General features: G+C 37.4%; 1 protein-coding gene across 3 annotated transcripts in view; it reads left to right on the forward strand.

The window, feature by feature from the left end:
• MUSK (muscle associated receptor tyrosine kinase) overlaps positions 1-18,674 on the forward strand; it is a 133,655-nt gene that overhangs the window by 19,849 nt on the left and 95,132 nt on the right. For all 3 annotated transcript variants that reach the window (XM_010365567.2, XM_010365566.2, XM_010365568.2), the window contains exons 4-5: positions 5,303-5,430; positions 11,659-11,800. In XM_010365567.2, the coding sequence (XP_010363869.1) occupies positions 5,303-5,430; positions 11,659-11,800 (270 nt within the window). The remainder of the gene's footprint in view (positions 1-5,302; positions 5,431-11,658; positions 11,801-18,674) is intronic.

Here is an 18,674-nt window from a genome sequence, read left to right on the forward strand (position 1 = left end):
TGCACAGATCATCCCATCACCTAGGTATTAAGCCTAGCATCCATTCTATTCTTCATGATGCTCTCCCTCCCCACAACAATATCCACGACGGGCCCCAGTGTGTGCTGTTTCCCCCCATGTGTTCATGTGTTCCCATCGTGAGCTCTCACTTATAAGTGAGAACATGCAGTGTTTGATTTTCTGTTCCTGCATTAGTTTACTGAGGATGATGGCTTCCAACTCCTTCCATGTCCTTGCAAAGGACATGATCTCATTCCATTTTATGGCTGCATAGTATTCCACAGTGTATATGTACCACATTTTCTTTATCCAGTCTATCATTAATGGGTACTTAGGTTGTTTGTGTTAACTGTTTTTTTTTTGTTATATATATATATATATTTATAACATATATATATTAAATATATATAAATATATATATATTTTTTGAGACGGAGTCTCACTCAGGCTGGAGTACAGTGATGTGATCATGGCTTACTGCAACCTCTGCCTCCTAAGTTCAAGCAATTCTCCTGCCTCAGCCTCCCAAGTAGCTGGGATTACAGGCATGTACCACCACACCCAGCTAGTTTTTGTATTTTTGGTAGAGTCGGAATTTTGCCAAGTTGGTCAGGCCAGTCTCGAACTTCTAGCCTCGAGTAATCTGCCCGCCTTGGTTTCCCAAAGTGCTGGGATTACAGTCATGAGCCTGTTTGTGTGAACTCTTTATCAGCCTACCCAATCGATGATTCACTCTTGGCCTTGTCACCCTCTGGAAGTAGTCTGCATTTAAAATCTTCAGCTCCAGTACATCACTCTCTGATCACGGGCATATTTTGGTCCAGCCTTGCCAGATGAGCAAAACAGTTTGCCATACTCATGACTTGCCTTCAAGTACAGTTTGTGGGCACAAACTTCCATTGTCTCCTTCTCAGCTAACAACAGTGTCTCAGTCTCTCTCATTCTCCTACTCTAGCTATACAACTTCAGCATCACCAACATCATCAAGTTCTCTTACCTTGATTCCTCTCTGTTCTCCTTTCCATTGACTCCCCAATGGGGCTTTTATTTCCTTCCATACTTAGTTCTTTCTTCTGCCTGGTGCTGAATCATCAAACACTGCCTTACCAGCATCTTTAAATCTCATGGCCTCCTGTCCTGTAAACATCTGCTATTTGCAAACTGTCAATCTTACAATGATGTAACCTTCATCTTCTCTTCTCTGACACTCTTATAACCATACATACTGGCACCACACAAATTAGAGGAATTTAGATCTACTTGGGATATTTATTTTTAGTTTTTGGGTTTTTGTCTTTCATCGTTTATTTCTTATCGTTTGTTATTTTGCTGGAGGAAATCATTAGGTACTTTTTTCAGAGAGTGAAGATGTAAAATATTTCCTGAATTTTTGCATGTTTGGAAGTCTTCATTTTGCTTGCATTGTTGGATAATAATTTTGCTGTGTGCAGAATCAGAGTTTTAAAAGCCCCTTTCTTTAGTTTTAGTAGGTAATTCTCTGTTGCAAATGAGAAGTCTTTTTCTTATTTCTTTACAGGTAAATCTGATGTCTCTCTTAAAAAGTTTAGGATTTTTCTTCTTATTTCTAGAGTTCATAAATTTCACAAATTCACAAGAATATGTTAGGTATATTTTTAAGAATTAATCCTACTCAGTTCTGGGTGAGCCTTGTTTTTGTTTGTTTGGTTGGTTGGTTGGTTTTTGTTTTGTTTTGTTTTCTTTCGAGACAAGATCTCACTCTGTAACTCAGGCTGTAGTGCAGTGATGTGATCATGGCTCACTGCAGTCTTGACTACTCAGGCTAAAGCAATCCTCCTGCTTGAACCTCCCAAGTAGCTAGGACTACAGGCATTAGCCACCATGCCAGGCTAATTTTATTTATTTACTTATTTACTTTTTTTGGTAGAGATAAGTTCTCACTATGTTGCACAGGCTGGTCTTGAACTGCTATGCTCAAATGATCCTCCCACCTTGGCTTCCCAAAGTATTGAGATTACAGGAGTGAGCCACTGCACCCAGCCTAGGTGGGCCTTTTTGATCTAAAGACCAAAGCTTTTTTGAAAATCAGGTACATTTTCTCTATTTTTTTTCTTTTTTCTTTCTCTATGACTTCAAATTTTTCTCCTCATATTTTCTGCATGTCTTGATATTCTACTCTCTTGAAGATTCCTTTTACTTTTCCTTCATATTATGAATGTGGTCTCTGGTATGATTGTTTTGTCATTCTGAGTGTTTTGATCTTAAAAACTATATTTTTAATTTCTAAGAATTTCCTTGATGGCTCTGTTTTTGTAACAAACTCACTTGTATGATACAATATTCACTTAAGCTTCTAAGGATATCACTAGTGCATCTTTTAAAAAGACATTTTCTTTTTTTCCCTGCATTTTATTTCCTTCAAAAAAAAAATTGATTTTGTTTTGGTTCCATCCTTTAATGTTTACAATTTTTCTCAATTGATCTTTTATTTTTTGGTCATAAATATACATGGAGTCTTCAGTTAATTAGGACAAAAAACTGGTGGGAATAGCAGGACTTCATGGAATACTGATCTGGTACTTACTGTGCGTAAGTAGGTGGGGATCTGCTTATACGCAGGCTTGCCTTCAGTATGAGGAGCAGTAAGAAGCAGAAAAAGGAAGTTGGAATGCTCTCATTTTATTTGCTAAATAATGAAGACTTGATTCTGAGGATGAAACACATTCAAGTATTTCCTTACTTTGTGACACTACCTTTCTTTTGAATGTTTTTTTTTTTTTTTTTTTTTTTTTTTTTTTTTTGAGACGGAGTCTCGCTCTATCGCCCAGGCTGGAGTGCAGTGGCCGGATCTCAGCTCACTGCAAGCTCTGCCTCCCGGGTTTACGCCATTCTCCTGCCTCAGCCTCCCGAGTAGCTGGGACTACAGGCGCCCGCCACCTCGCCCGGCTAGTTTTTTGTATTTTTTAGTAGAGACGGGGTTTCACCGTGTTAGCCAGGATAGTCTCGATCTCCTGACCTCGTGATCCGCCCGTCTCGGCCTCCCAAAGTGCTGGGATTACAGGCTTGAGCCACCGCGCCCGGCCTTTGAATGTTTTACGTATTCTCTCTGGCCCAAATATTCTTGATTTGGGTTCTATACTAAATCCCCTTTTCTTGTCTTATTTTTTCCAACCTCTCCTTTTGGAGATCTCATCCATTCATGTGGATATACACCAGTGTGGCCATTCCAATTGCTAAAATTTTGGAATGCTTCCATACTTCTTGGGAAGACCTGTTTTGTAAGCCTCCCAAGATTCCCCAACCCCTATCACTACTCCAGCTCTCTTAAGCCCTCACCGAAGAGCTCTGTCCCCTAAATTCCTAACGGTCTATCAGCTGAAGTCTCAATGCTGGCACAGCAGGATACTTCCAGCACTCTGCTTTAAGGTGACCAGTTCTTATTGGTCAGTACTTATGACTCCACCCTGAATCATGTTCCCTTACAGTGGGGATCCATGGCTATGCGTCAATACTCTAGTCATTCCTAGTTGACTTTATATTCAGTTTCCCAAAAGGGAATTCCTCACCCCTCACCTAACAGATGACCAAGACATCATGTCATGTCACTGAGAAGATAGGAGTTCTTTGCTTTAACCAAAGGTCTTTACCTAAGACTTTATCTGTGCCTCAGGTTTACCATAGAGATCTTGTTCAGGGAACCCATGGAAGGCACAGATGCCACTTTATTTGACTGTCATAGGAATATCAAGTGCTAAGCTAAGTTTTTCCCAGCAACTGTATGACAATACAACTCACAATTGAGGAACCTGGCCAGTACTGTATCTAAATGTAGGTATTTACAGTTTATTAGAAGGAGAGTTGTATGCTATAGATAGCAGACAAAGTAATAAAGTTGTTATTTTCTTATATTTTAAAGTCTTTCTTGTATTTTTGCTTTAACACAGGGCCACAGCAACTCTAAATGGCAGTGAATGCTTAGATTAAAAACCAACAGGAATCCCAGCACTTTGGGAGGCCGAGGTGTGCAGATCACGAGGTCAGGAGATCGAGATCATCCTGACTAACAGGGTGAAACCCCGACTCAACTAAAAGTACAAAACAAACAAACAAACAAACAAATTAGCCGGGCGTGGGTGGTGGGTGCCTCCTGTCCCAGCTACTCAGGAAGCTGAGGCAGGAGAATGGCGTGAACCCGGGAGGCGGAGCTTGCAGGGGGCTGAGATTGTGCCACTGCACTCCAGCCTGGGCGACACAGCCAGACTCCATCTCAAAAAATAAATAAATAAATAAATAAATAAATAAATAAATAAAATAAATAAATAAAAATACAACAGATCATGAAGGCTTTGCAAATACCTCTTACTACCAACAACATCAAAGCCCCCACTCCTCTCCCTCACATTGAATTAGAAGGAAAAAAAGTCCTTACTTTATGCTTTCCTTTGTCAAAATAACAAATTGGTTATGGCACTTGTCCTGCAAGAAATAAAATGTATCCATTTCTCAGTAGTCTTTCTTGGCAAGTCCCCCTCTGTGTCTGTAGCATAAAATTCCTAAGGACATAAATGTAGTTTTAACTATTTTATGAATAGTACTAAAATAACTGGCATCTTGAACTTATCAATTTTTTTGTATATGAGATTTAATAACTTTCTTTGAAAGTTTCATATTTGAGAATAAAAATTAACTGGCATAAACTATTTCTTCTGAAAGATTAAGAGTGTTTGAACAATAAATTACATGTTTGCTTTACAGAATTGAGTCCCCCCCAAATTGTATGAGATAATTTCTTCTGATTGTTAATATAATAATATCTGGTTTACTTTCTAGAGAATGAATGTATTTAATTAATAATCATCAAATTTAATAGTCAAATTAAGATGTAAGCAAAAGGGAAAATAGGTCATAATTTATAACTATGTAAGAATATAGTTATATCAAAATTTTCTTTTTAAATGTTTTATATCTATCAGTATGAGTTAAATAATGTTGAATTGCTATGGTGACAGCCTATGTTAATTGACTTTTATTAACTATCTTTTAAAATGAAGGCTGCTATGGTAACTTCACACTCTTAATATTTTTCATAAATTTGTGTTTTGCTAGTAAGATTCTAATAAAGCAGAGACAACCAAGTGTCTCTAAACTGATTTCTGTTTGATATCTACTGAAGAAAATTGTCTTAGCATTTGGTGAATTTTTTCATGTAACATGCCTCAAATGATTCTTAAAACAGATATTTAGAATTAAATTGAAAGTTAGAAACTCTAGGTTTAATAAAGCCATATTGCCTTATTTATTTTGAATTTTCATTTCTTTTTAGAACCTAAAATAACTCGTCCTCCCATAAATGTGAAAATAATAGAGGGATTAAAAGCAGTCCTACCATGTACTACAATGGGTAATCCCAAACCATCAGTGTCTTGGATAAAGGGAGACAGCCCTCTCAGGGTAAGTGGTTATGATGTTAAAATATGTATATAAAATGTATTTTAAAATATAACAATTCTTTACACACTCAGTTACACACTTACAAACTTCTAATATAAAATAGTTTCCAGGTACATTTTAACCAAATGTAAATATTTCTGTTTGCATATATGCAAACTGTATGGCATTTCATTTGGGTCTGACTAGGAAAAAAAGGAAATAGGAACCAATAATGTTAAAGATAGAACAAAGGGAAGCCCATCAGACTAACAGCAGATCTCTCGGCAGAAACTCTACAAGCCAGAAGGGAGTGGGGGCCAATATTCAACACTCTTAAAGAAAAGAATTTTCAACCCAGAATTTCATATCCAGCCAAACTAAGTTTCATAAGTGAAGGAGAAATAAAATCCTTTACAGACAAGCAAATGCTTAGAGATTTTGTCACGACCAGGCTTGCCCTACAAGAGATCCTCAAGGAAGCACTAAACATGGAAAGGAACAACCGGTACCAGCCATTGCAAAAACATGCCAAAATGTAAAGTCCATCAATGCTAGAAAGAAACTACATCAACTAATGAACAAAATAATCAGCTAATATCATAATGACAGGATCAAGTTCACACATAACAATATTAACCTTAAATGTAAATGAACTAAATGGTCCAATTAAAAGACACAGACTGGCGAATTGGATAAAGAGTCAAGACCCATCAGTTTGCTGTATTCAGGAGAACCATCTCACATGCAGAGACACACATGGGCTCAAAATAAAGGGATGGAGGAAGATCTACCAAGCAAATGGAAAACAAAAAAAAGCAGGGGTTGCAATCCTAGTCTCTGATAAAACAGACTTTAAACCATCAAAGATCAAAAGAGACAAAGAAGGTCATTACATAATGGTAAAGCGATCAATTCATCAGGAAGAGCTAACTATCCTAAATATATATGCACCCAATACAGAAGCACACAGATTCATAAAGCAAGTCCTTAGACACTTACCAAGAGACTTAGACTCCCATACAATAATAATGGGAGACTTTAACACCCCACTGTCAACATTAGACAGATCAATGAGACAGAAAGTTAACAAGGATATCCAGGAATTGAACTCAACTCTGCACTAAGTGGACCTAATAGACATCTACAGAACTCTCCACCCCAAATCAACAGAATATACATTCTTCTCAGCACCACATTGCACTTATTCCAAAATTGACCACATAGTTGGAAGTAAAGCACTCCTCAGCAAATGTAAAAGAACAGAAATTATAGCAAACTATCTCTCAGACCACAGTGCAATCAAACTAGAACTCAGGGCCAGGAAACTCAATCAAAACCACTCAACTACATGGAAACTGAACAACCTGCTCCTGAATGACTACTGGGTACATAATGAAATGAAGGCAGAAATAAAGATGTTCTTTGAAATCAATGAGAACAAAGATACAACATACCAGAATCTCTGGGACACATTTAAAGCAGTGTGTAGAGAGAAATTTATAGCACTAAATGCCCACAAGAGAAAGCTGGAAAGATCTAAAATTGACACCCTAACATCACAATTAAAAGAACTAGAGAAGCAAGAGCAAACACATTCAAAAGCTAGCAGAAGGCAAGAAATAACTAAGATCAGAGCAGAACTGAAGGAGACAGAGACACAAAAAAACCCTACAAAATTCAGTGAATCCAGGAGCTGGTTTTTTGAAAAGATCAACATAATTGATAGACAGCTAGCAAGACTAATAAAGAAGAAAAGAGAGAAGAATCAAATAGTCACAACAAAAAATGATAAAGGGGATATCACCACCAACCCCACAGAAATACAAACTACCATCAGAGAATACTATAAACATCTCTACACAAATAAACTAGAAAGCCTAGAAGAAATGGATAATTTCCTGGACACTTACACTCTCCCAAGACTAAACCAGGAAGAAGTTGAATCCCTGAATAGACCAATAGCAGGCTCTGAAATTGAGGCAATAATTAATAGCCTACCAACCAAAAAAAGTCCAGGACCAGACGGATTCACAGTCAAATTCTACCAGAGGTACAAGGAGAGCTGGTACCATTCCTTCTGAAATGATTCCAATCAATAGAAAGAGAAGGAATCCTCCCTCAGTCATTTTATGAGGCCAACATCATCCTGATACCAAAGCCTGGCAGACACACAACAAACAAAGAGAATTTTAGACCAATATCCCCGATAGACATTGATGCAAAAATCCTCAATAAAATACTGGCAAACTGAATCCAGCAGCACATCAAAAAGCTTATCCACCATGATCAAGTGGGCTTCATCCTGGGATGCAAGGCTGGTTCAACATACACAAATCAATAAACATAATCCAGCATATAAAGAGAACCAAAGACAAAAAGACAAGAACCACATGATTATCTCAATAGATGCAGAAAAGGCCTTTGACAAAATTCAACAGCCCTCCATGCTAAAAACGCTCAATAAATTCGGTATTGATGGAACGTATCTCAAAATAATAAGAGCTATTTATGACAAACCTACAGTCAATATCATACTGAATAGGCAAAAACTGGAAGCATTCCCTTTGAAAACTAGCATAAGACAGGGATGCCCTCTCTCACCACTCCTGTTCAACATAGTGTTGGAAGTTCTGGCTAGGGCAATCAGGCAAGAGAAAGAAATAAAGGGTATTCAGTTAGGAAAAGAAGAATTCAAACTGTCCCTGTTTGCAGATAACATGATGGTATATTTAGAAAACCCCATCGTCTCAGCCCAAAATCTCCTTAAGCTGATCAGCAACTTCAGCAAAGTCTCAGGATACAAAATCAATGTGCAAAAATCACAAGCATTCTTATACACCAGTAAGAGATGAACAGCGAGCCAAATCATGAATGAACTCCCATTCACAATAGCATCAAAGAGAATAAAATACCTAGGAATACAACTTACAAGGGATGTAAAGGACCTCTTCAAGGACAACTACAAACCACTACTCAGTGAAAGAAAAGAGGACACAAACAAATGGAAGAACATACCATGCTCATGGATTGGAAGAATCAATATTGTGAAAATGGCCATACCGACCAAAGTAATTTATAGATTTAATGCCATTCCCATTAAGCTACCAATGACTTTCTTCACAGAATTGGAAAAAACTGCTTTAAAGTTCATATGGAACCAAAAAGGACCCTGCATTGCCAAGACAATCCTAAGTCAAAAGAACAAAGCTGGAGGCATCATGCTACCTGACTTCAAACTATACTACAAGGCTACAGTAACCAAAACAGCATGGTACTGGTACCAAAACAGGGAGATAGGTCAATGGAACAGAACAGAGCCCTCAGAAATAGTACCACACTTCTACAGCCATCTGATCTTTGACAACCCTGACAAAAACAAGAAATGGGCAAAGGATTCCATATTTAATAAATGGTGCTGGGAAAATTGGCTAGCCATAAGTAGAAAGCTGAAACTGGATCCTTTCCTTACTCCTTATACGAAAATTAATTCAAGATTGATTAGAGACTTAAATGTTAGACCTAAAACCATAAAAACCCTAGCGAAAATCTAGGTAATACCATTCAGGACATAGGCATGGGCAAGGACTTCATGTCTAAAACACCAAAAGCAACGGCAACAAAAGCCAAAATTGACAAATGGAATCTAATTAAACTAAAGAACTTCTGCACAGCAAAAGAAACTACCATCAGAGTGAACAGGCAACCTACAGAATGGGAGAAAACTTTTGCAACCTATTCATCTGACAAAACGCTAATATCCGTTTTGTAAACTCAAACAAATTTACAAGAAAAAAAAAACAACCCCATCAAAAAGTGGGCAAAGGATATGAACAGACACTTCTCAAAAGACGACATTCATACAGCCAAAAGACACATGAAAATGCTCATCATCACTGGCCATCAGAGAAATGCAAACCAAAACCACAATGAGGTACCAACTCACACCAGTTAGAATGGCAGTCATTAAAATGTCAGGAAACAACAGGTGCTGGAGAGGATGTGGAGAAATAGGAACACTTTTACACTGTTGGTGGGACTGTAAACTAGTTCAACCATTGTGGAAAACAGTGTGGCAATTCCTCAAGGATCTAGAACTAGAAATACCATTTGACCCAGCCATCCCATTACTGGGGATATACCCAAAGGATTATAAATCATGCTGCTATAAAGACACATGCACACGTATGTTTATTGCAGCACTATTCACAATAGCAAAGACTTGGAATCAACCCAAATGTCCATCAGTGACAGACTGGATTAAGAAAATGTGGCACATATACACCATGGAATACTATGCAACCATAAAAAAGGATGAGTTCGTGTCCTTTGTAGAGACATGGATGCAGCTGGAAACCATCATTCTCAGCAAACTATCGCCAAGAACAGAAAACCAAACACCGCATGTTCTCACTCATAGGTGGGAATTGAACAATGAGATCACTTGGACACCAGGGCCTATTGTGGGTAGGGGGGAGAGGGAAAGGGGGGAGGGTTAGCATTAGGAGATATACCTAATGTAAATGACGAGTTAATGGGTGCACACACCAACATGGCACATGTATACATATGTAACAAACCTGCACATTGTGTACATGTAACCTACAACTTAAAGTATAATAATAAGAAAAAATAATGCATTAGTAGGGTATATGAGTTACAACCAATGAACTAATATTGACACATTATCATTAAATTTATAGTTTACATTAAAAAAAAAAAAAGAAAAGGAGGCAATGCAAAAGCAAAGCAAACCTGGAATCATTTGTGTTTGTTGGCTGGTTGTGTCATTTATTTTTTAATGTTGAATCTGAGACGTAGGGGATGAAAAAGAGACACTAAAACCCAGGCTTTAGAACTGACAATTTCTGGAAGGAGGGGCGGAGACAAGGTTCGGAAGAAAAGAAATGAGAGCTCTGGAGAGAAGTTAGGTGAAAAGACTCAAGACTCATACACAAATACCTTGGCAAATCCCTCCTGAGTCACGAAGAGTAGTCACACCTGTAATTCCAGCACTTCAGGATGCCAAGGCAGGCAGATTACCTGAGGTCGGGAGTTCAAGACCAGCCTGGTCAACATGGCAAAATCCTGTCTCTACTAAAAATACAAAAATTAGCTGGGTGTGGTGGTGCATGCCTATAATCCCAGCTACTCAGGAGGCTGAGGCAGGAGAATCACTTGAACCTGAGAGGCAGAGGTTGCAAGATTGCACCCTGCACTCTAGCCTGGGCAATAGTATGAGACTCCATTTCAAAAAACAAAAAGTTATTATCCATACGCTTATTTTGTACTGCCTTTGTATCTTATCCCCACATTTATTGATAAATTATTATATGGCATCATTATTGTCTTTCCATCTTTGTATCATCTAAAAGATTACAGACTATGTTTCTCATTTAACAATGCATAGCATATTTTATGGGGAATGCAAAGGTGTCACCATATGTCAATTAACTGAACTAAGGTATAAAATTATTCAGCTCTGCTTTATTTAAAATAAAATAAATATTGCTAATTTTTAATGATTATCTAATTATCTGGCTTTCCTTTTGTTATAAATCTTGGTACATTTCCTACAATGACAAACAAGGGTGGTTGTACTTATGTTACTGAATTTAGGGTCCAAAACAGAAAAGACAGATGTAATATTTAAACTCTAAAGAGTAATTTTAATATTATGTGTGAAATTTTCTAGTATTTCAAAGGACATGTACTCTTCTAAAGACACCATCTAGGGTGCAAGGTAAACTTGATAGTTAAAAGCAATGCATTTATTTATTTTTATTTCAATAGTTTTTGCAGTACTAGTGGTTTTTGGTTACACGGATGAACTGTATAGTGGCCAAGTCTCAGATTTTAGTGCATCTGTCACCCGAGTGCTGTACATTATACCCAGTATGTAGTTCTGTATGCCTCACCACCCCCTTCTGCAACATTTCCCCCTTCTAAAAGCAATGCTTTTAATCAGATTTAGCTGTGACTTTGGGGAAGTAAAATAAGTCCTTATATATATACTCATGTGATGAAAGAAAATAAAAATAAACCATACCTCATAGGACCCTGGTGAAGATTAACTTAGGTACTCCTGCACTATTTCATTTAATATTGTATGTTTTATGTAATAAGTGCCCAATAAAGGCCAAAGTGATATCTTTGATGATAATAGTGATGACAATAAGTTAATGATATTTGGCAAATGTATCCTTGATAGACCCTTAAACATTTTTGAATTCATGTCCCTATCTCTGGCAGGAAAATTCCCGAATTGCAGTTCTTGAATCTGGGAGCTTGAGGATTCATAACGTACAAAAGGAAGATGCAGGACAGTATCGATGTGTGGCAAAAAACAGCCTCGGGACAGCATATTCAAAAGTGGTGAAGCTGGAAGTTGAGGGTAAGGAGCTGCATTTGTTCCACTCACAGTGTGACCAGGGGTCTCACTCTCTACTGTGAAGGCTGCACTTGGGCTTGGGAGAGAATAGATGTGGGCAGCCCAGTTCCCTCAGTTGTTCCAGATATTAGGCCATAAGGTCAAGCCTATGATAAAAGAATAGGAAAACTGAAAAAGAGAGAAATTTTCACTAGTATAAAAGGTCATATTCCATTGATTACTCATAATCACCGGTAATTTTTACCAAACAGACTAAATTTACTGTAACAGTAAAATAATAGAAATCCATTTTAGAATGTCTTCCTGGTTTGGACAATCTTCCCTCATTTACAAACTTGGGCACAACAATTTTAATCTTTTTCATCACATAGAACAACTTTAAAAAGATGTGATAAGGGGGAAAAAGTAGCTGTTTTCAGATAGTATTCTATCACAAAGCTTGGAAAAAAAAATTAACTCAAATCATAAAGCCAAAAATAATCTCAGTTTTATGAGTTATGTTGTCAAAATAGTTTTTCTTTTCTTTCTAAAAATATTTTTTAATCAGCTAATTCAATAACTTGGTGTGAAAGATCTTCACTGAGAAATCAGAATCCAAATAGGTCTAGGTGTTCTATTCGCTTGTTAGTCGGGTCCTTCCTGACCTAAAATTGCACCATATTTGGCTTAAAAAGAAGAACTACCAGCACACCTCTATTAGGTGAGTAAACTGAGTACACACCCTTCCTAGCTCTTCCTGTTGTATGCCAGAGAATTAACATCTTTGGCTCCTAGCTTTCTCACCTGTTAAGTGGGGTTTGCTCTATTTAATGAAGTTAGATGTTGATAGTGTTTAGCAGAGCATCTGGTCCTTTGTGCACCCTCAATAAATGTTGGCTATAAGAATTATCATCTATTTTTCTGCTTTTCTCTTATCAGATTGATAAGTGTTAGAGTATCACATACTGGCACAAATTACAGTTCAATCAGGAAAAGACTTGAAGAGTTCTCCATATTTTGCTTTGATTCTATCCTACTTTCCTTAGGCCAAAATCTAACCTTTTCTGCATATTTCCTTGTCACTCATATAGTTTTCTATTAACCCCTTTAAGATTATTTTTATTTCCTTAATGGACATTCCTGCCACATCTTTAATGATCTCGTTTCCCACATTTGCCTCTAATTGAGGTAACATCTTTATTATGTCATCGGACCAATTGCTCATAAAACGTTCATTAATTCCTCATGGAAAATAATGAGGTTGGTGGGAATAGTGGCTGTCAGAATATAAAAACACATTTTCAGCAAGTTGCTGTAATTTAATATCTTCTAAATAATCAGTGCTGTTTAAAGCTCAGTATTCAACAACCAGTTGATGTGATTTATTCAGTAAAAACTAAATAAACCTACAAACCCACCCAGACACACATTCAGACTCACTGAATATCTGTCTGCCTAGATCCAGTGTTTTCTTGTTCTGTCTAAGGAATGATGCAGAATTAATGCTATCCATTTCTATAAAATACCACAGAGTTTTTCTCGTTAAGATATTAAAAATAAGTCTTCTGTATTATCATATTTAATACTGATCATTTAGGTCACTAGCTTCATAGGTATTAAAACCTTTGAAGGCTTTACCTTGGACCTAGAGAAAATTATCACTGAACTCCATTAGTTGGAGTTATTATACAGTTTGGTTTTGTGTTACCATTTAATTTTGTATCATGCCTGTCAGTAGCACTGAATACTGCCTCTTTTTTCATAACCTTTAAATGGTCATGCTTAATGCTTTAAAAGTTAATATATGCTAGAGACTGTATTAAATTTGCTAGTACTGAGAGCTCATAATATCATTTAAAGTTACCCTAACTGTAGGTAATATGATGTTAGCACACATGTCTATTTCTACCCTCATCTTAGTCCCTATTAAAATAGCCACAATATGTGACATGCTTAGCACAATTGCTGGTACATAATAAGCATTTAATAAATGGAATCTACTATATTTATTATGATTAAAATATAAAATTGTAACAAATTTGCTTTGGCTCTGAAAGCTCTGAAAAGTTGACTTCCACTTGAAGAAATAGTTGAGGTATTTTCATAAGATATAATGTAGACATGACCTATTTAGAGGTAGGGCTACCTCAACATACAACTCAGAACAAGTTTTTAAAAAAAAGCAACTGAGAAATGACTGGGAATACCTCAAAAGTACATGCAAATGCCTGCTAGTTTGGCAATGATGAGGACTGAAGATGATGAGGCAGGGCCATCGTCAGTTGGGGCAGATGAGTATATGTATGTATCAAGTCGTAACCCTGCAAATTAGTTATGTAATAGCTATATCGAAGCAGAACTCTATGGTGCCATTTGATGCTGGGCTACACTTAACCCAGATGGGCATACAGGAAAAGATACAGTTTTGTCATTGATAGCCTCTAATAAAGATAAACATACCAGGCCATGGATTGAGTACAACGTGTTAACTAAATCTTTGCTGTAACAAATGAGAAAGAAACACCCTACCACACAGAAGTAAAACTCCCTTTCTAGATTGCCATTTTCAGACTGCTGGATCTCTGCAATGGAAATGTAAAGGTATCCTATACTTTGGTCTTGCCTTAAAATGTTCAAACAGTGACATACAGAATTATTGATGGAAATATCTAACTCAAGCATGGTGTAGCATGGATGTCTTTTTGAAAGGATGTCCAATGGGAAGGCTAACATTTTAAAAGGTTCCATTGAGGCTAAATGTTTTATGTGGAGTATCTTGTTTAATCCTCACTAAAAGTCTGTAACAAGGGCCCTATATTCTGCCATTTTAGGAAACAGGAATAGAGAGGATAGCTAACTTACACAAGGCTGCACAGATAGCTGTGTCTAAGAATTTGAGTAAGGCTGAATACTGTCTGTTCTATTAAAAAATGAGATACTCCTAGGTGACATTGTCAAGAGAAGTGTCTAGATGAAAATGAGGGGAAAAGCCAGAATTCTGCAAATGAAGAGGTTGGGAGCTGAAAAAAAGAGACAGGAGGTATTGACAAATTTTTCGATAAATTTTTCAAAGGGGAGGAGCCAAAAAAGGGAGCAGTAGCTGGAGCTATGTTTGGTGTGTAGATCATGTTGCATTGCAAGATTTCTCTTTGGAAAAAAATGAAATGTAAAAAAAATTAAATGTTAAAATATTAATGAGACTGAGCTCAGAGAGAAGGAAAATTCGAACATACACAAGAAAATATTCAAGGGAATGTGGTGCTGGAAAATGCACAAGAGTTGTATTTGGGGGCCAAGTAGAATGATAAACTGTATACAGAGGGTGACCACATGTTCCAGTTTTCCCAAGACAGTTCTGGTTTACACCTGTTGTCCTGGAATCATTATTAACAGAGTCTCTCTTTTACTTTCAGAAGTATCTAAGCTTCCACGATAAATTATATGGTCACTCTCCTTAGACAGGAAGACAGCATGTCCTCGTATTAGGAAGAAAGGAGAAGGAGGTTGTTTTCAGTATAAATTAGTTCATAAGTTTGGTGGATGGAATTTGAGAAAATTCTGTTCTTATGGTCTCTATTTCCTCTAGGAAGGAGAAGTTAGGGTTATCTTTTGAAAACACTTTTGTTAAAGGGTCAGGGAAGGGGGTGGGGATGAGGTGAGTTCTAAAATAGCTGTGGGATGGGAGAGATGACTCACAAAGTAAACCAGGATGATAGGGCAGCATTAAAGTTTTAGTAGAGAGCAGGACCATGAATATGGAGTGGCATCAATCTGCATGGTTGCAGGGTTTTTCCTCCAGTGTTGCTCTGCTATACAGCTGTAAGTTCAGAAAATAGCAGAAAGCTAAATTCAAAGGCAAGACATAAGTGTTGGAGTTTTGTCAGGAAGGAAAATAGGGCAAAGGATTTAAGACTATTGCAAAAGAGAGATTGAAGCAATGAATCATGGAATCTTTAGATACAAAATACACCTATAATTTCTCTTTTCTTTCTTTTCTTTTTTCCTCCCTCCCACCCTTCCTTCCTTCCTTCCTTCCTTCCTTCCTTCCTTCCTTCCTTCCTTCCTTCCTTCTTTCTTTCTTTGTTTTGAGACAAAGTCTCACTCTGTTGCTCAGGTTGGAGTGCAACGGCACAATCATAGCTTACCGTAGCCTCAAATTCCTAGGCTTAAGTTATTCTCCCACCTCAGCTTCTTGGTTAGCTGGGGCTACAAGTGTGCACCACTGTGCCCAGGTATTTTATTTTATTTTATAGACGGTCTTGCTATGTTGCCCAGGTTGGTCTCAAACTCCTCAAGTAATCCTCCAGTCTCGGTCTCCCAAAATGTTGGGATTACAGGCACGAGCTACCATGCCCAGCCACACCTATGATTTAATATCCAAATATGAAATATCCTCAGATTTGAGCCTAGGATTAAACACTATAGCTCCAGCAATATGACAGACAAGATAATATGAAAATCTTCCTACTACAAACACCCAGAAATGCTGGGCTAGTCGTATAACTCGTAAGAATAAAATGTAAATCTCTGGAAGCTCAAAATGCACGGGAACTGCAAGAACTGTAAACTCAATGGGCTGGTTTCTTGTTGTTCGAAAGGTAATAGGACAGGTGCTCATCTCTATAAACTAGGAGATTGGTTTGAAGACCATTAAAAGGGATTAGTTTGAAAACCCTTAAACGGGCAGGAGACAGGGTCGTGGCCCATGTGAAATGGAGGTTAGCATTCAGACCCTTGTATAAAGCTGAGAACCACAAAAGTAGAAAGATGGGCTAGAAATTCCATCTACAGGCACAAAAACACAACAAAATGGCTTGTCTGTCTTTAGTCGTGAGGGAGAAAAAACCAGGTCTTCTTAGGAGTGAATATTCAACACCTAGGACTATAGCTTTCATAGGCTTGATATTGACTTAATACCGTCAGCACTGTCTGGGAATTCTCAGCTGGAAAAATGAACATACAACCTGGTTTCAGGCTGGGCACAGTGGCTCACCCCTGTAATCATAGCACTCTGGGAAGCTGATGGATTGAGCACTGGAGACCAACCTGGGTGACATGGCAAAACTCTGTCTCTACAAAAAATACAAAAATTAGCCAGGTGTGGTGGCACATGCCTGTAACCTCAGCTACTTGGGAGCCTGAAGTGGGAGGATGGCTTGAGCCCGGGAGGTGGAGGCTGCAGTAAGCCAAGATCATGTCACTGTACTTCAGCCTGGGCAACAGAGTGAGACCCTGTCTCAAAAAAACAAAAAAGCAAAACAACAACAACAAAACCTACATACACACAAAACATTGGTTCCAGGCCAAAAACCCACATACACACAAAACATTGGTTCCAGGCCAAAAAACCCACATACACACAAAACATTGGTTCCAGGCCAAAAAACCCACATACACACAAAACATTGGTTCCAGGCCAAAAATTTAACAAGAAAAAAAGTTCAAAGAAGAAGCACTTTACCCAGGTTACATAGGCTTTTCATGGATACACCTATACTGAGGATGAGTTCACAATGCAAAATTGTCACACCTACAGAAAACAATGTACCTTGAGTGAGTGTTATCCAACGTAATATACAAAGAAAATTCAGTTAACCAAACGACATCATAGAAACTATAAAATAAGTATGCTTAAAGCAATTAAAAATACAAAAGGAGGAATAAGAAAAGCTAAAAATACATTAGGGCCAGGCACAGTGGCTCATGTCTGTAATCCCAGAACTTTGGGAGGCTAAGGCAAGCAGATTACTTGAGGTCAGAAGTCCAAGACCAGCCTGGCCAACATTGTGAAACCCCATCTCTACTAAAAATACAAAAATTAGCCAGGCGTGGTGGTGCACACCTGTAGACCCAGCTACTCGGGAGGCTGAGACAAAAGGATCTCTTAAACCTGGGAGGCAGAGGTTGCAGTGAGCCAAGATTGCGCCACTACACTCCAGCCTGGGCAACAGAGTGAGACTTTGTCTAAAATAATAATAATAATAAATAATAAATAGGAAGACAGGCAGTTTTGAAAAATAAATATAATTTTAACAAATGCAAAATACAATTAAAAATAAAATTCAATGGATGAGTAATAGTATATTAGATAGGCATAAAGAGATAATTCGCCCATTAGAAATCAGCTCTTCAGAATTTAGAATTCAATACAGAAAGAGTTTGAAAGGATGGAAAAGATGAAATTGAATTTAAGAAATGATAAAAGATATATTACAGAAAGAGAAAACACAGAAAATATGAGAGGCAGTGCTCAAAAACATGATGACTAAGAACTTTTCAGCATTGATGAAAGACTTAAATCTTCAAGTACATGAAGCATGCCAAGTCCCAATCAGTAAAAATGAAGAGCAGAGAAATAAGCATTTCACACCCGGTCAAATCATAATGAAACATCAAAGACAAAGAGATTATCTTAAAATATTGAAGACAGATTACTTATAAGGGACAACAACTAGGATAACAATAGAGTGTGGGGAAACTATCACTTTCCTCTATCCTTACAATTTGGTAAAGCCCCATGGAGGTTTATAAAACATAAAAATCAAACTTTAAAATGTGTATAGATTTGTCTCAGCAATTTAACTTCTGAAAATTTATCTAAAGGGATATTTGCACAAGTATATGTTCAAGATTATTTGTCACAAAGCTCCTTAGTAAAAAGTTGTAAAGAACTTAAATTTGCATCAATAGGGGACTAACTAAATATGTGATGAAATTCCATCAGCCATTAAAAAGAACGAGATGGATTTATATATATTAACTTATAAAATTACCATATATCTGACTTGGACCTGCTTTCTGCCTCTGAGCCTCAGCTTTCTCTTCTCTAAAATAGAGATAAAAGCAGAACCTACCTCTTAGGATGCTTGATTATTAAATAGTTAATATAGACACATAG

This window comes from Rhinopithecus roxellana, chromosome 16 (genome assembly GCF_007565055.1).
Source record: "Rhinopithecus roxellana isolate Shanxi Qingling chromosome 16, ASM756505v1, whole genome shotgun sequence".
NCBI lineage: Eukaryota > Metazoa > Chordata > Mammalia > Primates > Cercopithecidae > Rhinopithecus > Rhinopithecus roxellana.